The following is a 25,914-nucleotide window of genomic DNA, read 5'->3' on the forward strand; positions in this document are numbered from 1 at the left end:
TGGAATATTGCGTGCAATTCTAGTCTCCTTCCTATTGGAAAGATGTTGTGAAACTTGAAAGGGTTCAGAAAAGATTTACAAGGATGTTGCCGGGGTTGGTGGATCTGAGCTACAGGGAGTGGTTGAACAGGCTGGGGCTGTTTTCCCTGGAGCATCGGAGGCTGAGGGGTGACCTTATAGAGGTTTACAAAATTATGAGGGGCATGAATAGGATAATTAGTCAAAAGTCTTTTCCCTGGGTTTGGGGAGTCCAGAACTAGAGGGCACAGGTTTAGGGTGAGAGGGGAAAGATATAAAAGAGACATCAGGGGCAACTTTTCCACGCAGAGGGTGGTACCTGTATTGAATGAGCTGCCAGAGGATGTGGTGGAGGCTGGTACAATTGCAACATTTAAGAGGCATTTGGATGGGTATATGAATAGGAAGGGTTTGGAGGGATATGGGCCGGGTGCTGGCAGGTGGGACTAGGTTGGGTTGGGATATCTGGTCGGCATGGACGGGTTGGACCGAAGGGTCTGTTTCCATGCTGTACATCTCTATGACAGGAATGCACTATCTTGACCCAGGCTATTGACACTCGCAAAGCAGATCACTTGATATTGGGGGATTTAGAACTGCATCAGGTAAGTTGAATTGACGTATAGATCAGTCTTGTATAAAATGGAGTGTCCAACATTAGATATGATTCACACTTTGAGAGCATTTGCTAAAGGATACCGAGTTTTTTTTATAAAACATGCACTGACAACCAATTTAAGATTGTAAGTCAGGCTGTGATGCACCTATGCATGATGGAAGCTACATATTAATACGCAAGGCCCTGTTCTTTGCTGGCAGAACATGTTATTCACTCCTTAGAGCAGGTGCGATTTTAATCTGGGCATGCTGGCTCAGAGATGGGACACTACCACTATGCCACAATAGCCTTCCAGCATCTATGCAGGACTATTTTCTAATCAACCCACTCAAAGATGTTATCACGCAAAAATAGAGCTGATCAGACTTGAGCCAGGGCCTCCTGGCTCAGATATGAGAGCACCACAAGTGTCCTCCAGCATGAACACAGTTTGTGCTTATTTCAACTTAAAATAAGTGACAGATATTCTCTGGTTCATTTTTCCAGGCAATGCTTTAACCAGTCGGTGTTGTCCTGCCTGGTTTAAATTTAACTGTCAGTCATCATCCAACTGGTGCATTCTCCATGGCAACACCAATCAGAGTACACTTGCTGACTATACCGCTCTGTTTTCTCATACAGTATAAAAATGTTTTTCCCTTCACATTGGTATTTCTTGGGAATTGTCCTGCTGTGTGCATGATGAAAAGCTTGAACAAATACTAAGCTGGTTCAATTAACATCAGCATTCAACCGTCTAGTAATCTTTTGAATTTGGCCATTCAAATTTGTGCTTGATGTTAGTAGCAAACAGATAGTTACTGTTCTGCTGAATTCTGCTCAGGATGATGAACCTGCTGTCAGTTACTGTTTTAAATGGGTTCACTGCCAGTTGTCATCCAACTATCTTAATCTACCTCCAAGTTCCTGAAAAACTAAACTTTCACTGGACATCCTCTGTACCTCCAAAGCTTCCCATTCCACCTCTGTACCATTGCTTGGCTCTGCCCTGCCACTACCTATCTCCTGTTGAAACTCACATATATGTCTTTGTTAGATTTGGATACGTATCCAGTGCTGTCCTATAATTACCCATGTGTGCCTTTGTTTGCACCCTTTATAACTTTCATTTATTCAAAAATCCATATTCTAACTCATTATCCAGTCCCATTCACCCATTAGCCCTGTGTTTGCCAGACTACATTGATTTCCAGTGTATTAACACCTTATAATTGTGCTCAAGTCCCTCCACAGCTGCGCCCCTATTTACCTCTAGCCTCTGTACAACCCAACCCTTTCTGCAAACTCTGTTTCTCCAGTTCTGGCCTTCTCTGCATCTCTAATTACCTTCATCCTGTCACTGGAGACTATGGAAACATGGCAATAACATCTGAATGTCTCTGCATCTCTCTGTTCTTTTAAAAATCTCCTTAAGAATAACCTATTTCCTTAGGTGGCATGGTGTCACATTTTGTCATGTGTATTACCTTGATAAGTATGCAGTTCTAATGTTTATATGAGTGAAAGCAGTTGTCAAATAAGCTGCCCAAAAAATGTAATCCATCAAGACGACATCCTTAGTTCATACTCACTCCCATCGTACTAAAAATGTAGAAGTTTGGAGTAGTGTCAAAATAAAGTATGAAAATAGCTAGTGAGGGCTTTGAAAAAAGCCTCCCCATATGCTTTTGTACTTTCCTGCATAAGATCAAAGCAATGGTTCCTTGTCTTGCATACTAGCAGTTTGTTAGTCAAACTTGCAATGGAAGTTTGAGAGGTTCACCAGGAGTGATGTCTTTACAAGCACCAGACACTGTCTAATTCATGCATAATGACTAAACCATTATTTTTGCTGAACTTTAGCAGTTTTTTGTTAAGCTTTCAAGGTCTGCAAACTTAAAAGATGCTAGTACGTCTTAAGGAGCCAGTGTCAGCATCAGAGATTCCTTAGTTAGTTAATTGCAAATCGAAGTTTCTTTTGCCTCAGTACGTATCTCAATTGCCCCCTCGCAGGGACTGCAGTACAGCAGCCAAGTGATTATTTGCTTCCAAAATCACTCATACTTGAGCTCTCTGGAAGTGTGATTGTAACTTTAATCTTTTTTACATACAGTCCCACTTCCACAAGGACTTACAGGTATGTGGCCAAAAAACTTTGAAGATCCTGAGAGCCAACAGAGTCTTCCTCTCATCAACTGAGACTGGATTTACACTTGTCCCAGGGTGTAATTCTTATTTCCTAACTTTTAGCAGAGAAGTTTGAGGCCATTGTTGCTGCTGTATTGATTAGACAGGAGTTACAGCACTGAGCAGGGTTCCTGCATTAGCTCATTGAACAGTCCTGCGTACTCCCATTCCAGTTCCTTGCCTCTTTCTTCTGTTCTTGTATATTTTTCATTTTTACATACTCAAGTTGATTTTCAAGTTAAGTTGAGGGAGGGAAAGGACCATAAATATGTGATAATCACTATGTCCAACAGGGAATTTAGTAAAACCAAACTTCTTTACCTTCAGAATGGTCTCAGTGAGCTCTCCAATTCAGCAGCTTCTCTGAAGCACTCCACTCCTTTTATTGGCCTGCTGAGGTTAATAGAAAACTCTGTCAGGGACACCGAATTATAGCCTGTGGAAAAACCTTCTGTTTGTTTAAAAAAGTATATATAGTTTTGTCAAAATATTGATTTCCTTGCGTTGTAAAGCTCCATTGAAGGAAATTAAATTGTAGCTCAAAGTATTGTGTTTCCATGTACTCTTTTGAGCTATTGTATCCAACTTCATTCATTTGTAAATAACATCTAGAAGCATGTTTTTACCAAGAGTATGTTTGTGATAACCAAGCACTTAAGGAGACACAGGTTTTAGCAATAGTTTAGGGAAGTCCTTGGGCTCAAGTAGTCAGCCCTGTTTTGATCAACCACATTTTCCTCAGCATATTCTATCTCCAGAACTACATCATGCTAAGATGTGAACTCTGTCCGCTGTCCACTTGATGGCCCTCATTGGTGACTTAATCTTGCAGGATTCTTGGCTTTGAGAATAAAATGTAACTTCCCGCTGCTCCACTTGCAAATGTTGAATGCTTACCTTTCATATTTGATCCCTTTGCTTTACTTAACAATTCTGGTATTAGATGAGATTAGGTTATTTCTTCAACAGCTGGAGTTCAAATCTGAGTTATTAGGTCCCTTAACGCAACACAAGCAACTACCCTGCACCACTATCCATGAAATGTACTGTATGATCCATGGAAATTCTTCTTCGGAACCTAGCTGATGTCTCACCTGACTAAGCCAGTTGAAGGATGGACCTTCCGAGTGATATTAGATAATTTCGCGCAAGACCATTCAGATATTGATTTTGCAATTAATTTGAAATGTCTTTCAGTGGGATTAACTACTGTGCAGTTTCAATAACAACAACCGAATAAGTCTGGCGCACAAATGTCTGACACAGAATTTTGTTTTACTCCCTTGAATAGAAACCACACTGTCGGTTCAGGTCTCCAATCAAGAAGGAGATGAGAATGGTGCAGTTCCTTCAACAGAAGACAGGGATGATTGCATTAACTCTCCATCAAAAGATTTGATGCCAGGTATAGTCAACTTAAACACATCACCACTTAGTTTTTTACATATTGAATAAATATTTTGGAACAGTCAAGTTTGTATAAAACTGATTGAGGAAATGATGTTCGGTTTCACATAAAGCTTTGTTTGATTGAAGTAAAATATCTGTACCACAGTAATCTCTTTGACTGACTAGGGTTAAATGCTGCTTAGGACCCCCTTGTCTTCAGTTAACCAGTCTGGTGATATGCAGGCTTTAACCCAGCAAATGTCTTTTTACAAAGCTCATCCATCCCCGGTAAGCTGACCATGTGGACAAAGTCAAGAAGTGGACTTGGCAATTGAGAAGGGTTCACTTCAGCCAAAGGACTATCAGACTTGAGAATGTTTCATAAAAAAACACATTTTGAGTTCTAAAAATTGAATGCAAATGGATGGGATGTCTTCCCCAGAGGTTGGTTGATAGAAGTATGGAGTCATAGAGCACCGAAAAGGCCTTTCGGCCCACAAATTTGTTTATGAATCATGTGTTTACCTGGACCATATGAAGAAGGAGATTTCCAGATTAAAACTAGTTCCCATTGAGTTAGTTGTTAATTGCTTTCCACCGAATTCACTGATCATCAGACAAGCAGTTGATGGGATCCTATAGCCATCGTTGAGAGCTATAATTAGGCTTGTGGGAAATCGAGTTGATTTACTACCTAGCAACCTCTTCTTGAAACTGTGGATGAATTTCCAGCGAGAATGGAATCATTAATCTGTAATGCCCAATGTGGTTAAGTTGGCCATATGTACTCTCCAGAGATATTTGCACAAGTGTAAGCAAGAACAGGGGGAGTAATGCACCCAGTGCCAATTGCAACATATTTAGTTCATGCCTTCAAAGACAGAAAATAGGAGAGAAAATGATCACGAGAAAGAAGCCACTCAAAATGCTTTGACACTGACCTTTAGCATGTTCGCCTAAGAAGCGTAGACTTGAAGAAACCACAATCCGTTCTGCATCACTAAGTTAACTAATCTCAGCCAGAGACCTATAATGACACATGTCAGTCCTTGCTAGGGAAAGGACAACCAGCAGGATTTCCATTTTTAATTGCTGCCTGCTATGCTGCTGAGCTATGTACTTAGGCATTTGATTAGGAGACAATTAAGCTTGGCTGTGATATGCCGCCTTGGCTGAAGAGCTTGCGGACACTGTCGAAACAAGATGCAAGGGATCTCACAGTAAAGTTGGTGCCCAAAGGAGATAGGAAAACTACAGGAGGGAGTGTAACTATATTTCTAATATTTTGGAAATACAGAAATGTGCCGCTGTCCTTACAGATGATTGCTCAAGGTTAGAATTTTGTTTTGTTTCATGCATCCTGTACACAGTGGTCTTCTGAGATTATCAAGCTAGTCCCAACTGGTACTCTGCCTACAGAGCATATAAAAAGGATGGCACCTCAGTAACAGATGGATTTAACTGTAATAAATGTGGGGTGAAGGAACAACACCAGGGAATACTCAATAAATGGCAAGGCACTACAGAGTTCTGAAGAACAGAGGGATCATAGGATACCTGCCCACAGATTCCTGAAGATCGCAGCACAGGTTAATAGGTTAGTTAAGAAGGCATACAGGATGCTTGCTTTTATCAGTCATGGCATAGATTGTAAGAGCAGGGAGGTCATGTTGCAGAGCTTTGGTTAGGCCACAGATGATGTACTATGTAAGCTACTTGGATGCTGCCTGAACTGCTGTGCTCTTCCAGCACCACTAATCCAGAATCTGGTTTCCAGCATCTGCAGTCATTGTTTTTACCTCGTACTATGTACTATTCTTGTCCCCACACTATGGGAAGAATGTGATTGCACTGGAGGGGTGCAGAGCACAATCACCAGGATGTTGCCTGTGATGGAGGATTTTAGTTATGAAAGGAGGCTAAATAAGCTTAGGTTGTGTTCTTTGGAACAGAGAAGGTTGAGGAAGCACCTGGTAGAGGTGTGTACGATTGAGGAACAAGGACAGAGTAAATACAAAGCAGCTGTTCCTCTTAGTCAAAGGATTAACAGCAAGGGGTCATAAAGTGAAAGGCAAGAGGTTTACAGGGGATTTGTGGGAGTCTGGAATGCACTGTTTAGGCAGGTAGTTGATTAGGAAAGCTCTCAACCTTTAAAAATATTTGGATGAACACCTGAGATGTCATAACATTCCAGACTGTGGAACTCGGCAAACTCTTCGGGAGGGTTTAAATTAGATTGGTGGGGGCTGGGAACTGGAGCTATAGAGCAGATGAAGGAGTAGGTAGTAAACAATGAGATGCAGCGTGCAAAGAGTGTGTGAGGAGGGATAGGCACTTGATAGGACAAAGATGCAGTCAGTGTGAGGGGTTGAAGTGTGTCTATTTTAATGTAAGAACTATCAGGAATAAGCGTGATTAACTTAGAGCATGGATCAGTATTTGGAACTATGATGTTGTGGCCATTACGGAGACTTGAATATCACAGAGGCAGGAATGGTTGCTGGATGTTCCAGGGTTTAGATGTTTCAGAAGGAATAGGGGTGAGGTAAAAGAGGTAGAGAAGTGGCATTGCTAATCAGGCCTAGTATCACAGCTGCGTAAAGAGAGGTTGTCGTGGAGGGTTTGATTACAGGGTCCCGATGGGGAGGGAAGTCAGAAACAAGAAAGGAGCAGTCACTTTATTGGGAGTTTTCTACAGACCCCCAATAGGAGCAGAGACATGAAGAAGCAGATTGGGAGGTTGATTTTGGAGAGGTGCAGAAGTAACAGGGTTGTTGTCATGGGTGACTTTAACTTCTCTAATATTGATTGGAACCTCCTTAGTTCAAATAATTCGGTTGGAGCAGTTTTTATCAGGTGTGTCCAGGAAGGTTTCCTGACTCAATATGTAGATAGGCCGAATAGAGGGGAGGCCATTTTGAAGTTGGTGCTTGGCAACCAAACAGGCCAGGTGTCCGATTTCTTGGTGGGAGAGCATTTCGTTGATAATGATCACAACACCTTGACCTTTACTATACTCATAGAGAAGGATAGGAGCAGACAGTATGGGAAAGTATTTGATTGGGGGAGGGGGAAATTACAATGCTATTAGGCAGAAACTAGTGCACCTAAATTGGGAACAGATGTTATCAGGGAAATTCACAACAGAAATGTGGAGGTTGTTTCGGAAGCACCTGCTGATAGTGTTGGACAGGTTTGTCCCACTGAGGCAAGAAAGGGATGGTAGGTTGAAAGATCCTTGGGTGATAGGGGATGTGGAACATCTAGTCAAGAGGAGTAGTTTACTTAAGGTTGAGGAGGCAAGGATCACACAGAGTTCTAGATGGTTACAAGATAGCCAGGAAGGAACTGAAGAATGGACTTGGAAGAGCTGGAAGAGGGCCTGAAAAAGCTTTAACGGGTAGGATTAAGGAAAACCTCAAGGCATTCTATACTTATGTGAGGAACACAAGGATGGCCAGGCTGAGGGTAGGGCCGATCAGGGATAGTGGAGGGAACTTGCGCCTGGAGTCGGAGGAGGTAGGGGAGGACCTTAATAAATACTTTGCTTCAGTATTTGTTCCTGAAAGGGTACTTGACGCTTCTGAGGACAATGTGAAACAGACTGATTTGCTTGAACAGGTTGATGTTGAAAAGGAGGTTGTGCTGAAAACTTTGAAAATCATAAGCATAGATAAATATCCTGAGCCAGATGGGATATACCCTAGTTGCTACAGGAAGTGAGGGAAGAGATTGCTACACCTTTGGTGATGATCTTTGCATCCTCACTGTCCACTGGAATCATATCAGATGATTGGATGTTCAAATGTTATTCCCTTGTTCAAGAAAGGGAATAGGGATAATCCTGGGAATTACAGACCAATCAGTCTCATTTCTGTGGTGGGTAAAGTATTGGAGAGGATTCTGAGAGACAGGGTTTATGATTAATTGAAAAACCATAGTTTGATGAGAAATAGCCAGCATGGCTTTGTGAGGGGCAGGTGATGCCTCACAAGCCTTATTGAATTATTTGAGGATGTGACAAACATATTGATGAAGGTAGACAGTGGATGTGGTGTACATGGATTTTAGCAAGGCATTTGATAAGATTCCCCATGGTAGGTTCATTCAGAAAGTAAGGGGGTATGAGAAACAGGGAAATCTGGCTGTCTGGATAGAGAATTGGCTGGCCCATAGAAGACAGAGGGTGGTGGTAGATGGAAAGTATTCAGCCTGGAGCTTGGTGACTGTAGGGATTCGTTCTGGGGCCTCTGCTATTTGTGATTTTTATTCGTGGCTTGGATGGGGAAGTGGAAAGATGGGTTAGTAAGTTTGCTGATGACACAAAGGTTGCTGGAGGGCTGTAGTAGGTTGCAACAGTACATTGACACGATGCAGAACTGAACTGATAAGTGGCAGATGGAGTTCAACCTGGAAAAGTGTGAAGGGATTCACGTCGTAAGGTCGAATTTGAATGCAGTATGCAGGGTTAAAGGTGGGGGATTGAGTTTCAGAGCTGAGCTGCTGCTCTGTAGAGCCCTTGTTAGACCAAGGTCTTTGAATATTGTGTTCAGTTCTAGTCGCCTCATTATAGGGAGGATATGGAAGCATTAAAGAGCGTGCAGAGGAGATTTCCCAGGATGCTGCCTGGGCTGGAGGATATGTCTTGTGAAGAGAGGGTGAGAGAGCTAGGGCTTTTCTCATTGGAGGAAAGAAGAATGATTGGTGACTTGATAGAGGTGTACAAGATAATGAGAGACATAGATAGAGTGAATAGCTAGAGATTGTTTCCCTCGGCAAAGATAGCAAACACAAGAGGGCGTAATTTTAAAGTGATTGGAGGAAGGTTTATGGGAGATGTCAGAGGTAGGTTCTTTAAACCGAGTGGTGGGTGCGTGGAATGCACTGCCCGCAGTGGTAGTAGAGCCAGATACATTAGAAACATTTAAGCAACTCTTGGATAGGCGCATAGAAGATAGTACAGTGAAGGATATGTAGGTTAGTCTGATCTTAGAGTAGGATAAAAGGCCAACACAACATTGACGGCCGAATGGCCTGTACTGTGCTGTACTGTTTTGTGTTCTAATAGTGTAACTAATAGTATATGTTTGGCTTTACAGACTCTTCTGTACTGCCAAATTCTATCATTCAGTAGCTCTAAGAGGAAATGCTGGTCTTTTTTTTTCAGAATAAGACAATTGGGATTGAATTAACTGTATATGATGTCAGTAACAAATATATTACTAAGTTTGATAACACCTAACCTGACTGTTTAACATAATAACATGCTGATAACTAATATAACCATTTTGGCCTATAAACGTTCTGCTTCCCGGTCCTTTTACAACAGGTTTTCACCAAGACTTTCTGATTGTGACCCCACTTCAAGGCTTGAAAATTGCCACACCTTGATTTTGGTGGGGGATCTGGACATTGCTGGTTAGCCTGGCATTTGTCACCCATCCAGTTGTGCTTGGACATCTGAAATCATCTGGAAAGCCAGTTTAAGAGTCAGCCACATTGCTGTGGGTTTGGAATCACATGTAGGCCAGACAAGATAAAAGGTGGCAGATCTCCTTCCCATAAGGCCGTTGGTGAAGCAGATAGGTCATTACGACAATCGACAATAATTGTATTGTCGCCATTTACCAGCATTTCTTTTAAATTCTAGGTTTTTATCAAATTCAAATGTCACCATCTGCTGCAGTGGGATTTAAACCGTTGTCTCCAGACCATTTAACTTGGTCTTGATATTACCATGACACAACCATCTCCCCTCAGAGCCTTGGAGCTCATGACCTCAAAATGCCAATTTATAATCCTACTTGGTGTTCCAACCCCATATGGAAACTATGTTCTTACAAGTTAACCTGTTTGGCAGCAAAACTTGGGCTTTAAAAGTTAATAATTTCCATGTTCCTCAGAGCGATGTCTATTTACCAAAGGACCCAGGCCTTGAGCAGAACATGTGTGATCACAAAAATGAGTTGGACCAAAATATCATTGATAATGTACATCTTTTGAGAATTACATATCAAGTAAAATTTTCGGAATTGAATGAATATATTCATTTTAAATGAATATTCTTTTGTTTACTTTAAAGCTAAGATACAGCCTAAGGCCAATAAAAATGATGAAAAAGTTGTGAAGAAGAAAATATATGGTCCAAAGAAAGTAAGTAACTTATCAATATAATCATTTCTGCAGGGTAAGATTGTTATCTGTCAGTTTGTATATTGGTCATGCAAAGAAAATTTTAGATCTAATATTTTAGGTGTATCAAAGTGACTAGAATCATGACGTTGTCACAGAGTGTTGGCAGGTATGCTTCACAGTTATTATAAAATCCCTCGTGTGGAAACAGGCTGTTCGGCCCATCAATTCCACCCAACTTCATGAAGAGCATCCCACCAAGACCCACCAACCTATGCATGTAATCCTGCATTTCCCATGGCCAGTCCACCTAACCTGCACATCTTAGGACTTTGGGGGGAAACCAGAGCTCCCGGAGGAAGCCCATACAGACACGGAGAATATGCAAACTCCACACAGTCGCAGGAGGGTGGAATCAAACTTGAGGTCCTTGGCGCTGTGAGGCAACAGAGCTAGCCACTGTGCCACCCCAATCAGACAAGATCTCATGCTGTTGGCAGCAGTATATTAGCATGGACAGAGAGCTGGTTAATTAATAGAAGAGATCATAGAATCCCTCCAATGTGAAAGCAGGTCATTCGGCCCATTAAGTCACACTCTCTGAACAGCATCCCTCCAGACCTACACCCCATCCTATCCCTGTAATCCTGTATCTCACATGGCTAACTCACCTAGCCTGCACATCCCTGAACACCATGGGCAATATAGCATGGACAATCCACCTATTCAGCACATCTTTGGACTGTGGGAGGAAACCGGAGCACCCAGAGGGATCCCACACAAACACGGGAAGAACATGCAAACTCCACACAGACAATCACCCGAGGCTGGAATCAAACTCAGGTCTCTAGTGTTGTGAGGCAGTAGTGCTAACCAATGAGCAATCACACCGTTCACTTTAGTTTTCCCAAGATGTTGAGTTCAGTCTCAGCTTTGCTACCACTGAGACAGCACCAATGGATCTTTTGACCTTGCTGATCCCAACACAGTTTCCTTTTTTTTGCGTTCTCTGGGCCAGGAAGCTTGAATGAACTATTCTGAATGGTGTGTAAATTCTCAGTTGGAATGTGAGCATCAGCAATTTGAGAAATTAGCAAGTTAGCAAGAAACATGAGTTTAAACTTTCCATGTAATTTTCCACCACCACCCTCCCTTTTCCTGCTCCCTTGGTAACCACCCAGGTGACAAACATTGAAGACAAAAGCATGGGCTCCCCAGATCTGGATAAATGTTAAAATATCATTCTAAATACGAGTCATATTTGATTTGAAGCATTAACTCTGGCAGCATCTGTACTGAAACAAACAGACTTGCTGAGTACTTTCTGTATTCATTGTATATAAAGCTACAACTGGCCTGCCTGAAAGGGACTGTGTGACACATTACTGTTAATTGGCAATCTTTACAAAACAGTTCCTGACTGCTGTGGTTTCTTGAGACACAAATTCACCCATTGAAGTGCAAGGTGGGTGGTGGTGGTGGGTGGAGGGAGGAGGAGGGCGAAGAGAGGGGGGGTGAGATAACAAATTCATGTTTCCAGAAGCTAATATTTTTTCCTTCCTTGTGCTTCCACATGGTTGTTCACTCCTTCTGTCATGTTTTCACTATAAAACTCAGAAATAAAATCCGTGGGTGGTTTATTTCTTCTCCTTCACCCCTATCCCTGCAGCATCTTCCAATGAATCCTCACCTCTGACTTCACCTCCCCTATCTCTCCTCCACTCCCCATCTCTGCCTCCCCTTACTGTCTCTCCCTTCACTCCATCTCTCCCTCACTCCACCTGCCTTGTTAACCCCTCTCCACCACCGCCTTCTCTCTTCCTGCAGATAATCTTCAGATTTTAGTCTCAAATTGTTCAACTCAGTGTTCAGTCTAGTGCATAGTTGAGAGATTAGATGCTTTCAATTTAGTTTGTATTGAGCTTCATTGGAACAAGGCCCAGGACAAAGATGTCAGCAGGAGTAGCAGAGGGAGAGTTGAAATGACAATGCATCAGAAGCTCAGCACCACATCCTGCAGACTTAATAGAGATGTTCTGCAGATCACTGTCACAATTTGTATTTGAATTCTCTTGTGATGCCACATTGTGAACAGTGAATTCGGTATCTTAAATTGAAGGAATTTCTAGAAAGTCACTGCTTCATGCGGAAGCAGTCTTGGGGCCTTGGATGGTGAGAAGGTAGACGGCAAAGTGCTGGATCTCTGTAATTGAAAGATCACACGACTGGCATTGAGGGGTGTCATGGAAGCAGCAGTACATTAATATGCAGAGGGGAGGAGATGGAAAAAAGTATTGCCATCATGCTAGAGGTGGTGACTTTCTGCAGTGCATCTTGTAGTTGCTGCATAGGACAGCCATGATGTGCGGTGGTGGAGAGAATTTAAAGGTAGTGTGTCGATCAAGTGGATTGCTTTGTCCTGGATGGTGCTGAGCTGCTATAGTGTGGTGCTGTCATCCAAGCAAGTGGACAGTGTCCTTGACTCTACCAGAGTTCACCTCAGAATTCACCACCTCTAACCTGCTGTATTTATATGACTGGTCCAGGCACGTTTCTGGTCAATAATAAACCCCAGGATGTTGATTGTGGAGGAATTAGTGATGATAATGCCATTGAATGTCAGATTATTGTTAATTTTCTTTTGTTTGAGATGGTCATTGCTTGGCACTTGTGTGGTACAAATGTTCCTTGCAACCCAGGTCCTGCTGCATGTAGGCACACACTGCTTTCTGTTTGAGGAATCTCAAATGATGCTGAAAATTGTGCAATCATCAGCAAACATTATTGTTTCTGACTTTATGATGGAGGGAAAATCATTGATAGAGGGGCTGAAAGTGGTTGGGCTGAGGATATTAACCATAGGAATTTGTGTTGTGATGCTTGGGGCTGAAATAACTGGCTCCAACAGCAACAATCATCTCTTTGTGCTAAGACTCCTAATGCCACGTTCTGACAGATGCTGCTTGATAACAAGGGCATAAAGTCATAGAGATACAGCACGGAGACAGACCCTTCGGTCCAACTTGTTCATGCTGACCAAATATCCTAAATAACACTAGTCCCATTTGCCAGCACTTGGCCCATATCCCTCCAAACCCTTCCTGTTCATATACCCATCCAGATGTGTTTTAAGTGTTGTAATTGTACTAGCTTCCACCACTTCTTCTTGCAGCTCATTCCATATACACACCACCCTCTGCATGAAAAGGTTGCCCCTAAGGTCCCTTTTAAGTCTTTCCCCTCTCACTCTAAACCTATGCCCTCTACTTTTAGACTTCGCCACCCCGGAAAAACAACCTTGAGTATTTACCCTATCCGTGCCCCTCATGATTTTATACACCTTGGTAAGGTCACCCCTCAACCTCTGGCACTCCAGGGAAAATACCCCCAGCCTGTTCAACCTCTCCCTATAGGTCAAAACCTCCAACCCTGGCAACATCCTTGTAAATCTTTTCTGAACCCTTTCAAGTTTCACAACATCCTTCCTACAGCAGGGAGACCAAATTTCCATGCAGTATTCCAATAGTGGCCTAACTAATGTCCTGTACAGCCTCAACCCATCGCTGGAATTCAACTCTTTTGTCCATGTTTGGTCCAATGAGATCTGGAGATGAAAAGACTGAAACTGAGCAGAGGTTATTGTTATGCAAGTATCACGTGATAAGCAGTGATTCCTGATGATTGTGAGTAGACTGCTAAGCTGATAGTTGAGTAGGTGGACAGTACATGCCTGGTTTCCACTTCAGTAGATCCCAAGGTTAAAGGTGTACTGGAACAGCTTCATGATTATTCATTGTGTGCGAAGTATTGTAATTTTCTGAAATATTATTGGGTGCTGTATGCATACAAGTGTTTCTTTTAATTTCGAGGAACTAGGAGGTCCTGTTTAAGGTCAGAGGTCATCATTTCCTAAACTAGTTGATCAGATATACTTCGAGTAACAACTCTGTGCAGGCTTCTGTACATATCACTGTCTCTTGCAACCGATGCCCTCTCTCATTATTGAGTTACACTGAGAGCCAGCTCCAGTATAATGAATTTAATTTAAGTGAACATCCTGAGACAATTGAAAACATGCATGACTTATTGAAAGATAAATTTGTGGAGATATCAGTAAGATGCACTAAGTTTTTTTTTAATGAAAGTCTAATGGAAAAAACCTACTTGCTCAAATCATATTTTATGCATTTCAGCACTCACATACAATCTGTTACAGAAGGCCCTTTGGTAGGCACTGTTTTATATATTAAAGCAAAATCTTTGTTTAAATATTCTGCCCATCTGCTATTCTTACTTAAAGGATTGATAAACAGGTGGGTTCAAAAAATACTTAAGGCTGTATTTTCACTTTTATTTTACTCTTTGCCAATTTTCTCCTCTCCCTAAAGCACTGGAGCCCAGTCCCATGGAAACTGGCTTCTGTCTGGGGGCTGTGATAAGAGACCTCTTTTGTGGAGCATCAACAGTGAGCATCAAGTAGACTGCTCTCTGCAGTTAAGTCATAGAGTCAGAGAGATGTCCAGTATGGAAGCAGATCCCTTGGTCCAACTAGTCCATGCCGCCCAGATATCCTAACCTACTCGAGTCCCATTTGCCAGCACTTGGCCCATATCCCTTTAAACCCTTCCTATTCACATACCCATCGAGATGCCTTTTAAATGCTGTAATTGTACCAGCCTCCACCACTTCTCCTGGCCATACACGCACCACCCTCTGTGTGAAAACGTTGCCCCTTAGGTCCTTTTTTCTATCTTGCCCCTCTCACCCTAAACCTATGCCCTTTAGTTTTGGACTCCCCCACCCCAGGGAAAAGACTTTATCTATTTATCTTATCCATTCTACTTGTCATTTTATAAATACAAACCCTCAGCCCCGATGCTCCAGGGAAAACAGCCCCAGCCTGTTCAGCCTCTCACTCTAGCTCAAATCCTCCAACCCTGGCAACATCCTTGTAAATATTTTCTGAACCCTTTCAAGTTTCACAACATCTTTCCAATAAGAAGGAGACCAGCATTGCCCGCAATGTTCCAACAGTGGCCGAGCCAATGTCCTGTACAGCCACAGCGTGACCTCACGACTTCTATAATCAGTGCTCTGATCAATAAAGGAAAGCATGCCAAATGCCGCCTTCACTATCTTATCTACCTTCCACACTACTTTCAAGGAGCTATGCACCTGCACTCCAAGGTCTCTTGTTCAGCAACACTCCCCAAGACCTTACTATTAAATGTATAAGTCCTGTTCTGATTTGCTTTTCCAAAATGCAGCACCTCGTGTTTGTCTAAATTAAACTCCATCTGCCACTCCTCCGCCCCTTGACCCATCTGATCAAGATCCTTTTGTATCCTGACATAACCTCCTTCACTGTCCACTACACCTCCAATTTTGGTGTCATCTGCAAACCTACTAATTATAGCTCCTATGTTCATATCCAAATCATTTATATAAATGGCGAAAAGTAGTGGACCCAGCACCGCTCCTTGTGGTATACCACTGGTCACAGGCCTCCAGTCTGAAAAGCAACCCTCCACCACCCTCTGTCTTCTACCTTCAAGCCTGTTCTGTATCCAAATGGCTTGTTCTCCCTGTATTCCATGAGATCTAACTTTGTTAACCAGTCTCCCATGGGGAACCTTGTTGTGAACACCTTACTGAAGTCCATTTAGATCACACTCACTGCTCTGCCCTCATCAATCCTCTTTGTTACTTCTTCAAAAAACTCAATCAAGTTCGTGAGACATGATTTCTCACGCACAAAGCCATGCTGACTATCTCTAATCAATCCTTGCCTTTCCAAGTACATGTAAATCCTGTTCCTCAGGATTCTCTCCAACAACTTGCCCACCACCGATGTCAGGCTCACCAGTCAATAGTTCCCTGGCTTTTTCTTACCACCTTTGGGCAGGGTGGCACAGTGGCTCAGTGGTTAGCATTGTTGCCTCACAGCGCCAGGGACCTGGGTTCAATTCCCGCCTTGGGCAGCTGTCTGTGTGGAGTTCGCACATTCTCCCTGTGTCTGCGTGGGGTTCCTCCAGGTGCTCCGATTTCCTTCCACAGTCCAAAGATATGCGGGTTAGGTGAATTGGCCATGCTAAATTGCCCGTAGTGTTAAGTGGATTAGTCAGGGGTAAATAAAGGGTGGTAGGTTTCTCTTCGGAGGGTCGGTGTGGACTTGTTGGGCTGAAGGGCCTGTTTCCACACTGTAGATAATCTAATTATCTTTTTAAATAGTGGCACCACGTTAGCCAACCTCCAGTTTTCCAGCACCTCACTTGTGACTATTGATGATATAGACCTTTCAACAAGGGGTCCAGCAATCACTTCCCAAGCTTCTCACAGGGTAGACCTGATCAGGTCCTAGGTATTTAACCACTTTTACGCGTTTCAAGACATCCAGCACTTGCTCCTCTGTATTATGGACATTTTTCAAGATGTCACTACCGATTTCTCCACATTCTATATCTCCCAAGTTCTTTTCCACAGTAAATACTGTTGCAAAATACTTGTTTAATATCTCCCCATCTCATGCAGCTCCACACATAGGCTGCCTTGCTGATTTTTGAGGGGTGCAATTTTCTCACTAGTTACCCTTTTGTCCTTCATGTATTTATAAAAAAATGTTTTAGATTCTCAGTAGCCCAGTATGCCAAAGCTATCTCATGTCCCCTTTTTGCCCTCCTGATTTCCCTCTTAAGTATACTCTTGCCTTTATACTCTTCTAAGGATTCACTTGATCTCTCCCATCTATACCTGACATATGCTTCCTTCTTTTTCTTTACCAAAACCTCAATTTCTTTAGTCATCCAACATTCCCTGCACTCATCAGCCTTTCACCGTGACAGGAATATACTTTCTCTGGACTCCCATTATCTCATTTTTGAAGGCTTCCTATTTTCCAGCCGTCTTTTTACCTGCGAACATCTGTGCGCAATCAGCTTTTGAAGTTCTTACCTAATACCTTCAGAATTAGCCTTCCTCCAATTTAGAACTTCAACTTTTAGGTCCAGTCTATCCTTTTCCATCACTATTTAAAAACTAATAAAATTATGCTCGCTGGCCCCAAAGTGCTCCCCTACTGACACCTCAGTCACCTGCTCTGCCTTATTTCCCAAGAGTAGGTCAAGTTTTGCACCTTCTCTTGTAGGTATATCCACATACTGACTCAGAAAACTTCCTTGTACACACTTAACAAATTTCTCTCCATCTAAACCCTTCACAGTATAGCAGTCCTAGTCTATGTTTGGAAAGTTAAAATCCCCTACCATAACCTTCCTATTATTCTTACAGATAACTGAAATCTCCTGACAAGTTTGTTTGTCAATTTCCTGCTGACTATTAGGGAGGCTATAATATAATCCCAATAAGGTGATCATCCCTTTCTTATTTCTCAGTTCCATTCAAATAACTTCCCTGGGTGTATTCCCATGAATATCCTTCCTAAGTACAGCAGCAATCCTATCCCTTAACATAAAATGCTACTACCCCTCCTCTGTTGCCCACACACCGCTCCCCCCACCCCACCCTTCTATCCTTCCTCTCGTACTGTTTCCTGGAACATTAAGCTGCCAGTCCTATGCATCCCTGAGCCAAATTTCTGTAATTGTTATGATATCCCTGTCCCATGTTCCTAACCATGCCCTGAGTTCATCTGCCTTCCCTGTTAGGCCTCTTGCATTGAAGTAAATGCAGTTTAATTTATCAGTCCTACCTTTGTTCTCTGGTTTGTTCCTGCCTTCCCTGACTGTTTCACTTGCTCCCTTTCCCAACTGTACCAGTCTCAGATTGATCTCTTTCCTCACTATTTCCCTGGGACCCACCCTGCCCATGTTTCTAGTTTATATCCTCCCAAGCAGCTCTAGCAAATCTCCACTATATTAGTTCTCTTCCAAATCAGGTGCAATCCGTCCTTCTTGTACAGATCACTTCTACCCCAGAAGAGATTCCAATGATCTAAAAACGTGAACCTTCCTCCCCTGCACTAGCTCCTCAGTCATGCATTCGTATGCTCTTTCCTTCTATTCCTACCATCACGAGCACATAGTACCAGGAGTAATCCAGATATTACTACCCTTGAGGACCTCCTTTTTAAATTCCTGCCTATCTTTCTATATTCCCCCTTCAGAATCTTATCCTTTTCCCTTCCTATGTCATTAGTTCCAATGTGTACAATGACCTCCTGCTGCTCCCTTTCTCCTTTGAGAACATTCTGCACCCTCTCTGAGACCTCCTTGATCCTGGCACCAGGGAGGCAATGCACTATTCTGATTTTTTGCTGTTAGCTGCAGAAATGACTGTCTGTGCCCCTGACTAGAGAGTCCCCTAACACAATCGATCACTTGGAACCCGACGTACCCCGTCATTACATTAGAGCCTGTCTCGGTACCAGTAACTTGTCTGCTTGCACTACGTTCTCCTGAGAGTCCATCACCCCCTAAATTTTCCAAAGCAACATTCTTGCTTGAAGTGGGGATAGCCCCAGAGGATTCCTGCACTACCTGCCTACCCTTCCTACCCTTCCTCGAGTAAACCCATCTATCCAACTGTATCTGTGGCTTTTCTCCCTTCCAATGACTGCCATCCATCACACCCCCTAACTCTTGTAAATTCCTCATTGCCTCTAACTGCTGCTCCAAGTAATCCATATGATCTGATTGGATTCGCAACCAAAGACACTCCCTGCAGACATAATCATCAGTAACATGGAAACTCTCCCTAAACTCCCACATCCGATAGGAAGAGCATATCACTCTACTAAAGGCCATCTTGCTCCTTCATAATCTAAAGATCCAGAAAATAGCACCGTCGCTTTGCTTTGAAAAGCAGTGCTCCAGGCTAACTTAGTACTTATGGTTTATATTTTTAAAATTTAATTGAGACAGATTTCAATAAAACACATAATCAAGAAAGAACCCACTCTACTCACTACTGTAGTCCTTAATGGAGCAATCCTGCACATCCGAATCTCTTTCAAAGTTCAGGAGCAGGGATTTTGATTGCACTCTTCACACCCCAGCTCAGGCAAAAAGGCCAGTTGTATCTCTGGCCGAGAACTTGTCTCATTTCTCATATAGGGTAGAGGATGGGTTGTCAGCTACTGATATGTTGCTCAGCCATTTTGAAGAAGCACATTTTAATTGGGCAAGCTCGTTGATCTTCTGCAAAATTTGAGTGGCTCAACTGACATTTTCCAATTAATTTATATCCATCCTTCTCCTCCCTTGGCCTCAGCAATCATTAATATCTAGATCAGAACCCGAAGTAACAAGGCAGATCATAGCTGTAGCAATACTGCAGGAGCTGCCAATGCTTCAGGCTGCCCTGCACTTGTATAATACGAACAGTGGCTGTACAATAGCATTCTGTAGCAACGGTATGTGTTCCACATGAAAGCACAGGGAGACTTGAAATTGGCCAATGGATCAAATCAAGGCTACTGGGAATGCAGGTGTGTGGCTCATACCATAGTTGCCCAAAGTTAATTGACTCTGAAACAATAACAGAAATTGCTGGTAAAACTCAGCAGGTCTGGCAACATCTGTGGAGAGAAATCATAGCTAACGTTTCGGGTCCAATGGCCCTTCTTTAGTTTTTTTTTAACTGATTCTGAACCAGCTCCTCAGTTGGTTTCTTCCACATGACCCAACCCTCTTTCCCCCAGCCCCAACCTTCAGTCAATCATCCATGTATTTTCAATATGCACACATTTTAGAGTGACACGTTGTTATTTAATGGATGAGAACAGACCTACAGCACCAGGCCAGATCTTCCAGGTCACTTCTGGAGCCTCTCCTTTTTTTCATATTACAAAGGCAGATTAAAGAATTCAGCTTGATTCAGTGGTAGCACTCTCACCTCTGAGTCAGAATATTGTGAGTTTTACTTTGTATTCTTGGAATGTGGCTAAAGTTGTCCTTGATTGCGTATTCTTTTGTTGCCATGAGAGACGGTGATGTGCTATTCTGGATAGTTATTATTAGTGGCTTGCTAAGCCAGTTGAAAGGGTAATCAATTGGCCTTTAGTTGTATATTATCCAAACTAGGCAAGGATGAAGTGTTCCTTTCCCTTTAGAATGGTAGTGTGCAATTTACAATTTTAACAATAATGCTACAGCTATGTAGTCCCTGTATATCACACTCCACAAGCACTCCAGCACACAATTTAGACATGTTCTTCATTGCTACATTGCTGCGTCAGAGCTTCCATCTGTTGGACGATATGTTAAACCAAGATACCGTCTGCCTGTTCAGCTGGGCATCGAAAAATGCTATGGCACTCTTCAGTGAAGAGCAGGAACTCTGTCTGGCCAACACTTATCTCTCAACCAGCAGCAATAATAACAAATGAAATGCTCACTTCTTCTGTTTGCCACTTGTTATTTGTAAATTGACTTTCAGAATTCCCCAGAAAACAGCAAAATACTTCGAAAATAATTCTGAAGCTATAAAAGGCATTGCACAATTCCCTTGCACATAATTTTGAATAAAAGTAGAGTTGCCGTAATCCTACCAGGAGAAAGTGAGGACTGCAGATGCTGGAGATCAGAGCTGAAAGATGTGTTGCTGGAAAAGCGGAGCAGGTCACGCAGCATCCAAGGAACAGGAGAATCGACGTTTCGGGCATAAATCCTTCTTCAGGAATCCTACCAGCCCATAGGGCTGCTCTCTCATTAGCGAGAGGCAACTGGTGGTGGTTTAGCCTGCAGGTCACCACACCTCTGGCAAGGGACAAGTTGAGAAGAGGAGTTCTTCATTGTAATCGCAATTTATACAGGAATTGAATGCATACTATTGACATTCCAATCCAACCAATCAACTGAGCTAACTGACCCTCTTTTTAAATACATGCGTTAAGACTTTCAGTTATTCGGTAACATAGAATTTACAGCAGATTTGACATGACCAGTTTCACTTGAGATGAATGAATGAGTCTGTAAACTCTTTCACAGCTGGATTTAAAATTCTATATGAATTATTGGTTACACCAGAATCAATAAATTAGAACAGCAGTGACTAGATTTTGCAGAAATAGTTCGAAATTCATACTCTTCTGTAAATTTGACTATTACAGTCCTTTATAGAAAGCTGCACAATGGTGTAAATGCAATGCTCTCATCTACCAGAGAACAAGAGGTCTGTGAATAATCTGTTGGATTTATATTTTGGCATGGTGGTGTTGTGGTGATGTATCACACAGGCAGCTGCAAGTTGATCCGAGGGAAAGCAACCCTGGAGGCATTGGTTGAAGCTCTTTAGAACATTTGTCCATGCAGATTCAACATCTGCAATAGAATCTCACTAGCAGCAAAGTGAGAAAAGTCTGTCTTTGATGCACCTCTGTATTTCATATTGCTCAATGACCTCTTTGGTTTCTGGGTTTTGCAATCCTGCTCTCATCCATTGTTGCTCACTGTTATCCCTGTTAAACATTATGCATTGTTGCCCCTGAGTAGCATGCAGCACTGCATCTTGTCCCCTTCAGTCTGTTTAGTCTCTCAGCTTGTAACTTACTGTTGCATCAGCAGTATAACCAGAAATGAAATCAAACAGTCTCCCTGAATCCAATGCCCATCAGTGTTTTGTGACAGCTTCTTATGTGATGCCCATGCATTTACGATGGAAAGAAACTGAGGTGATGTTTTACCACATTGTTATACAGCTCAAAGTATTCTGTGTAATGCAATCTCGAGTCCAGAAGGATGAAATCTCCAGCTGTGCTGCTTGTTGTTTTTCTACCGTTCAAGAGAGAATGATATAAATAAAGCTTTTGTTTGCTGCTCCTAATATCAACTTCTTGTGACACTTCTGCCATTTTTATATTGTTAGACCTCTACAAGATGGTCTCTGGGTGCCATTCTGTTTTAAAGGCTCTGTGTAAGGGCACATTGATGTTATTCACATCTCCGTTGCTCTTCATGGAAATCTCCATGTGTTGGAGCGTTGCGTGGGTGGATAGGCATAGCACTGACAAAACTGACAACCCTCGCCTATGCCAGTGGCAAAATTCCAAAGCCTACATGGTAATTTTGGAAGTAAACTTTCACATCAGCTGCTTAGTTATTTTCAATGAATGTCAAATGATCTCTGCAATTGTGCACTATTCACTGAACCAGAGAGTCATAGGCTCACTACTCACTCACAGGAATTTGAACAAAAGATCTTGGCTGGCACTCCATTGCAGTTATGACAAGGCTCTGTCTACATGATCTGATAGTTACTTTGACACCATTCAAATGAAGATCTTAAACGCAAAGCTGAAACCTTGAACGGCATATTTCCCTGAAAGTGGAAAACGAAATCAGCTTGATGGATGTGTTGACATACACGACTGATGATTTCCTGTGTGAAGCACTTTCAGGAATCTGGATGATCTGATAAAAATATATAAATTAATACTAACTAGTATAGGCTGAAAATTTTATACATTTTCCATGGAGGCCAAGGATTGAAAGTGACAAATCAGAACTTCAAACCATTATCTTCATTTTTTCATGTCATTGTTAAAAATTAATTGTCACACACAAAATTTGATTGAATCCCCCTCCCACCTCACTTTCTCTCTCCCTGCTGATCAAACCCTCTTCATAGTTTTCATTGGTAAATCTGAGGGGACAACTGTCATATCATATTCCCCAAACTCCATGGGAACAAAGTTTGTTTTGTGTAAGGGGTATGCTAAGGCAGGGCTTACACTGGTGAACTGGCAAACAGGAATTTGTAAATTCAAATCCCATCAAGTTGGAAAATTGAATTCAATGCGCAATGATAACTTGTATTTATATAGTGACTTTATCAGAGAAAAGTATTCTAACTTTCTTTGGCGGGAACGGCACGGTGGCTCAGTGGTTAGCACTGCTGCCTCACAGCATCAAGATCCCAGGTTCAGTTCTAGCCTTGAGCGACTGACTGTGTGCAGTTTGCACAATCTCCCCATGTCTGCGTGGGTTTCCTCCGAGTGCTCTGGTTTCGTCCCACAGTCCAAAGATGTGCAGAGCAGGTAAATTGGCCATGCTGAAATTGCCAATAGTGTTAGGCGTATTAGTCAGAGGGAAATGGGTCTGAGTGGGTTACTCTTTGAAGGGTTGGTGTGGAATTGTTGGCCGAAGGGCCTGTTTCCACACTGTAGGGAATCTAATACTAATCAAGTATCATGATGTGACATTCGGCATAGAACCACATCTGAGTTGGTATTAGGAGCAAACTCTTGGTCAATGAATGAAGAGAGAAAGGAAAAGAGGTTCAAAGATGAAATTCCACCTGCCAGTTTACAGCTGCCAGTGGTGAAGAGATTAACATCTGGGATGTAGAAGAGGCTCGAATTTGGGACTACAGAAATGGTGGGTTGTGGGCTGGAAAAGGTTATATATACCTTTAGGGAGGAATAGGGCCATGGAGTGATTTCAGGAACAGATTTTGAAGTTGAGTCATTTCTGGGCCTTTAGCTAAAGTAAATCAACAACTGTGGCATAATGAGTGGAAAGAACCTGGTGTGAGTGAAAATGAACTAAACTTCATGTAAAATGGCTAAGACCATAAGAAGCCAGGACCAGGAGGAGGCCATTCAGCATTTCAACCTCTCTCTGCCATTGAGAGATTATGACAAATCTGCTACATGAACACCATTTTCCTGCATTGTAACCCTTGATGTTTTTAAATAATATGTAGCCAGTTATTTATCTCACTCTTGAATGCGTTCAACAACTGAACCTCTGTGGTAGATCATTACAAAGTTTCACTGCCTTCTGAGTAAAGAAATTCTGCCTCATCTTGGTCCTAACTGGCCTGACCCTTATTCTGACATTGCGTTTCCTGGTTCTACATGCTCCCCACAGGCTCACCATTACCCAGCCGAGTAAAACATCCATCCTACATCTGTGTTGTTAATCCCTGCACAAATGTTGTATGTTTCTCAGTATCAGTGAATATAAGCCCACTTGTTAAATCCTGGTGTGATAATCTCTCCATCACATGAATTAGTTGTGTTGCATTCCCTTTATATATCTGCAAACTGTAGTCTCAACAGGCACTTTGTTTTTTATTACAGCAGATTTCTTTTCAGATCCTCAAATTTTCTTGTAACAAGGGCCAATAAACCATTTGCCTTAATTGCTTACTGCACTTGTGTATTAACTTGCAGTCACTAAACAAGTCTGATGTAGTATAAGTATGGTACACTGATGTGGTCTCAACAAAGCTCTAAATAGCTGTAGCATTACCTCACTATGTTTGTACTTAACTCGCCTCACAATAAACAATAACATTTAGTAACTTTTCTATTTACTTGCTATACCTTCATATTAAACGTTTGCACTTCATCCACTAAAACACCCACATCCCTCTATCTCAGAGATCTATAATCTCTCACCATTTAAGTGTTTAATTTTTATTCTTCATGCCAAAATAGGCAATGTCACATTTTTCTGTATTATACTCCATTTGTCAGATCTTTGTCCATTTACTTAACCTAGCGATTTGCCTTTGTAGCTTCCTTACATTCTTAAAAAGCTCGAACAGTTTGTCAGCCTTTATTTGCTTTCATATATTCTAGTTAAGTGTTGCGATAGTCAAGTGTGAAATGGAAAATTTCAGGACCAGTTTGGCAAAGGTGGGGCAGAGTAAGGCAGAGTTACTTGTGAAACCCAGTTGCCACCTACTCCTGGTCTAGTCCATCTATGTCCCACACCACATTTTTGACTCCTGCTGACCAATCACCACAGTCATAATCTCAGGGAAACTAATAATAAATTTCCATTTATCCCCAAAAACAAGCACATGTAAAGAAAACTGATATAATACATTTACTCATTTCAAATATGAAGTGCATAGTTTAACATTACTAGCGGGGAAGGTGACGAAAACATCTAACTCTTCTCTGTATGTAGTATTTTATATTTTGTTAATGATCTCCAATGCTGTAGATTTTTTCTATGTTTTATATTGTGTAACAGATGCTGATTACTTGACTTTTCCTCCAATTATTTCTGTTCATTTAATCATTCTCTTCCCACAGCCATCTCACCAACTCACAGAGTACTACCCCGAGAATGATCCTGACTATTGTGTGTGGATGCCCCCTTCAGGTACATCTCTGCAAATACATTGGCTAGAATTTGCTGAAAAAAGTCAATTTTATATGTTATATGTATAAAGAACAATAGAACGCAGAACAGGCCCTTTCAGCCTTCGATGTTGCACCAACCTGTGAGCTAATCTAAGCCCATCCCCCAACACTATCCCATCATTATCCATATGCTTATCCTAGGACTGTTTAAATGCCCCTAATGTGGCTGAGTTATCTGGGTGGTATATGCCACTATAAATGTGCAACATGGACAGTAACTTGTAGTGAGGAAAAGATAATCTGGGAAGGATAAATGATGAAAAGTTGCTGCTGTTTTATACCTTTCCACAGCTTTTTTTTAAAAATTACATCTCATGTTGTTAACCTCGCTGTGATTCTCACATGATGTTGCTGTATTTGCAAACACTTAAATATAAAACATAACCACTTGAGCCTGTTAAATGTCAGTCTAAGAAACCTTTAAAGGTTGTGAGGTACTGGCATAATCGTAATGTCCAGGCCCAGACTAATG

General features: G+C 42.0%; 1 protein-coding gene across 1 annotated transcript in view; it reads left to right on the forward strand.

Moving 5' to 3' along the window:
- Positions 1 to 25,914, forward strand: part of slc4a1ap (solute carrier family 4 member 1 adaptor protein) — a 137,963-nt gene that overhangs the window by 109,361 nt on the left and 2,688 nt on the right. Inside the window, exons 12-14 of the mRNA XM_072551149.1 lie at positions 4,095 to 4,208; positions 10,275 to 10,345; positions 25,332 to 25,401. Of these exons, the coding sequence (XP_072407250.1) occupies positions 4,095 to 4,208; positions 10,275 to 10,345; positions 25,332 to 25,401 (255 nt within the window). The remainder of the gene's footprint in view (positions 1 to 4,094; positions 4,209 to 10,274; positions 10,346 to 25,331; positions 25,402 to 25,914) is intronic.

The sequence above is a fragment of the Chiloscyllium punctatum genome, chromosome 3, assembly GCF_047496795.1.
Source record: "Chiloscyllium punctatum isolate Juve2018m chromosome 3, sChiPun1.3, whole genome shotgun sequence".
NCBI lineage: Eukaryota > Metazoa > Chordata > Chondrichthyes > Orectolobiformes > Hemiscylliidae > Chiloscyllium > Chiloscyllium punctatum.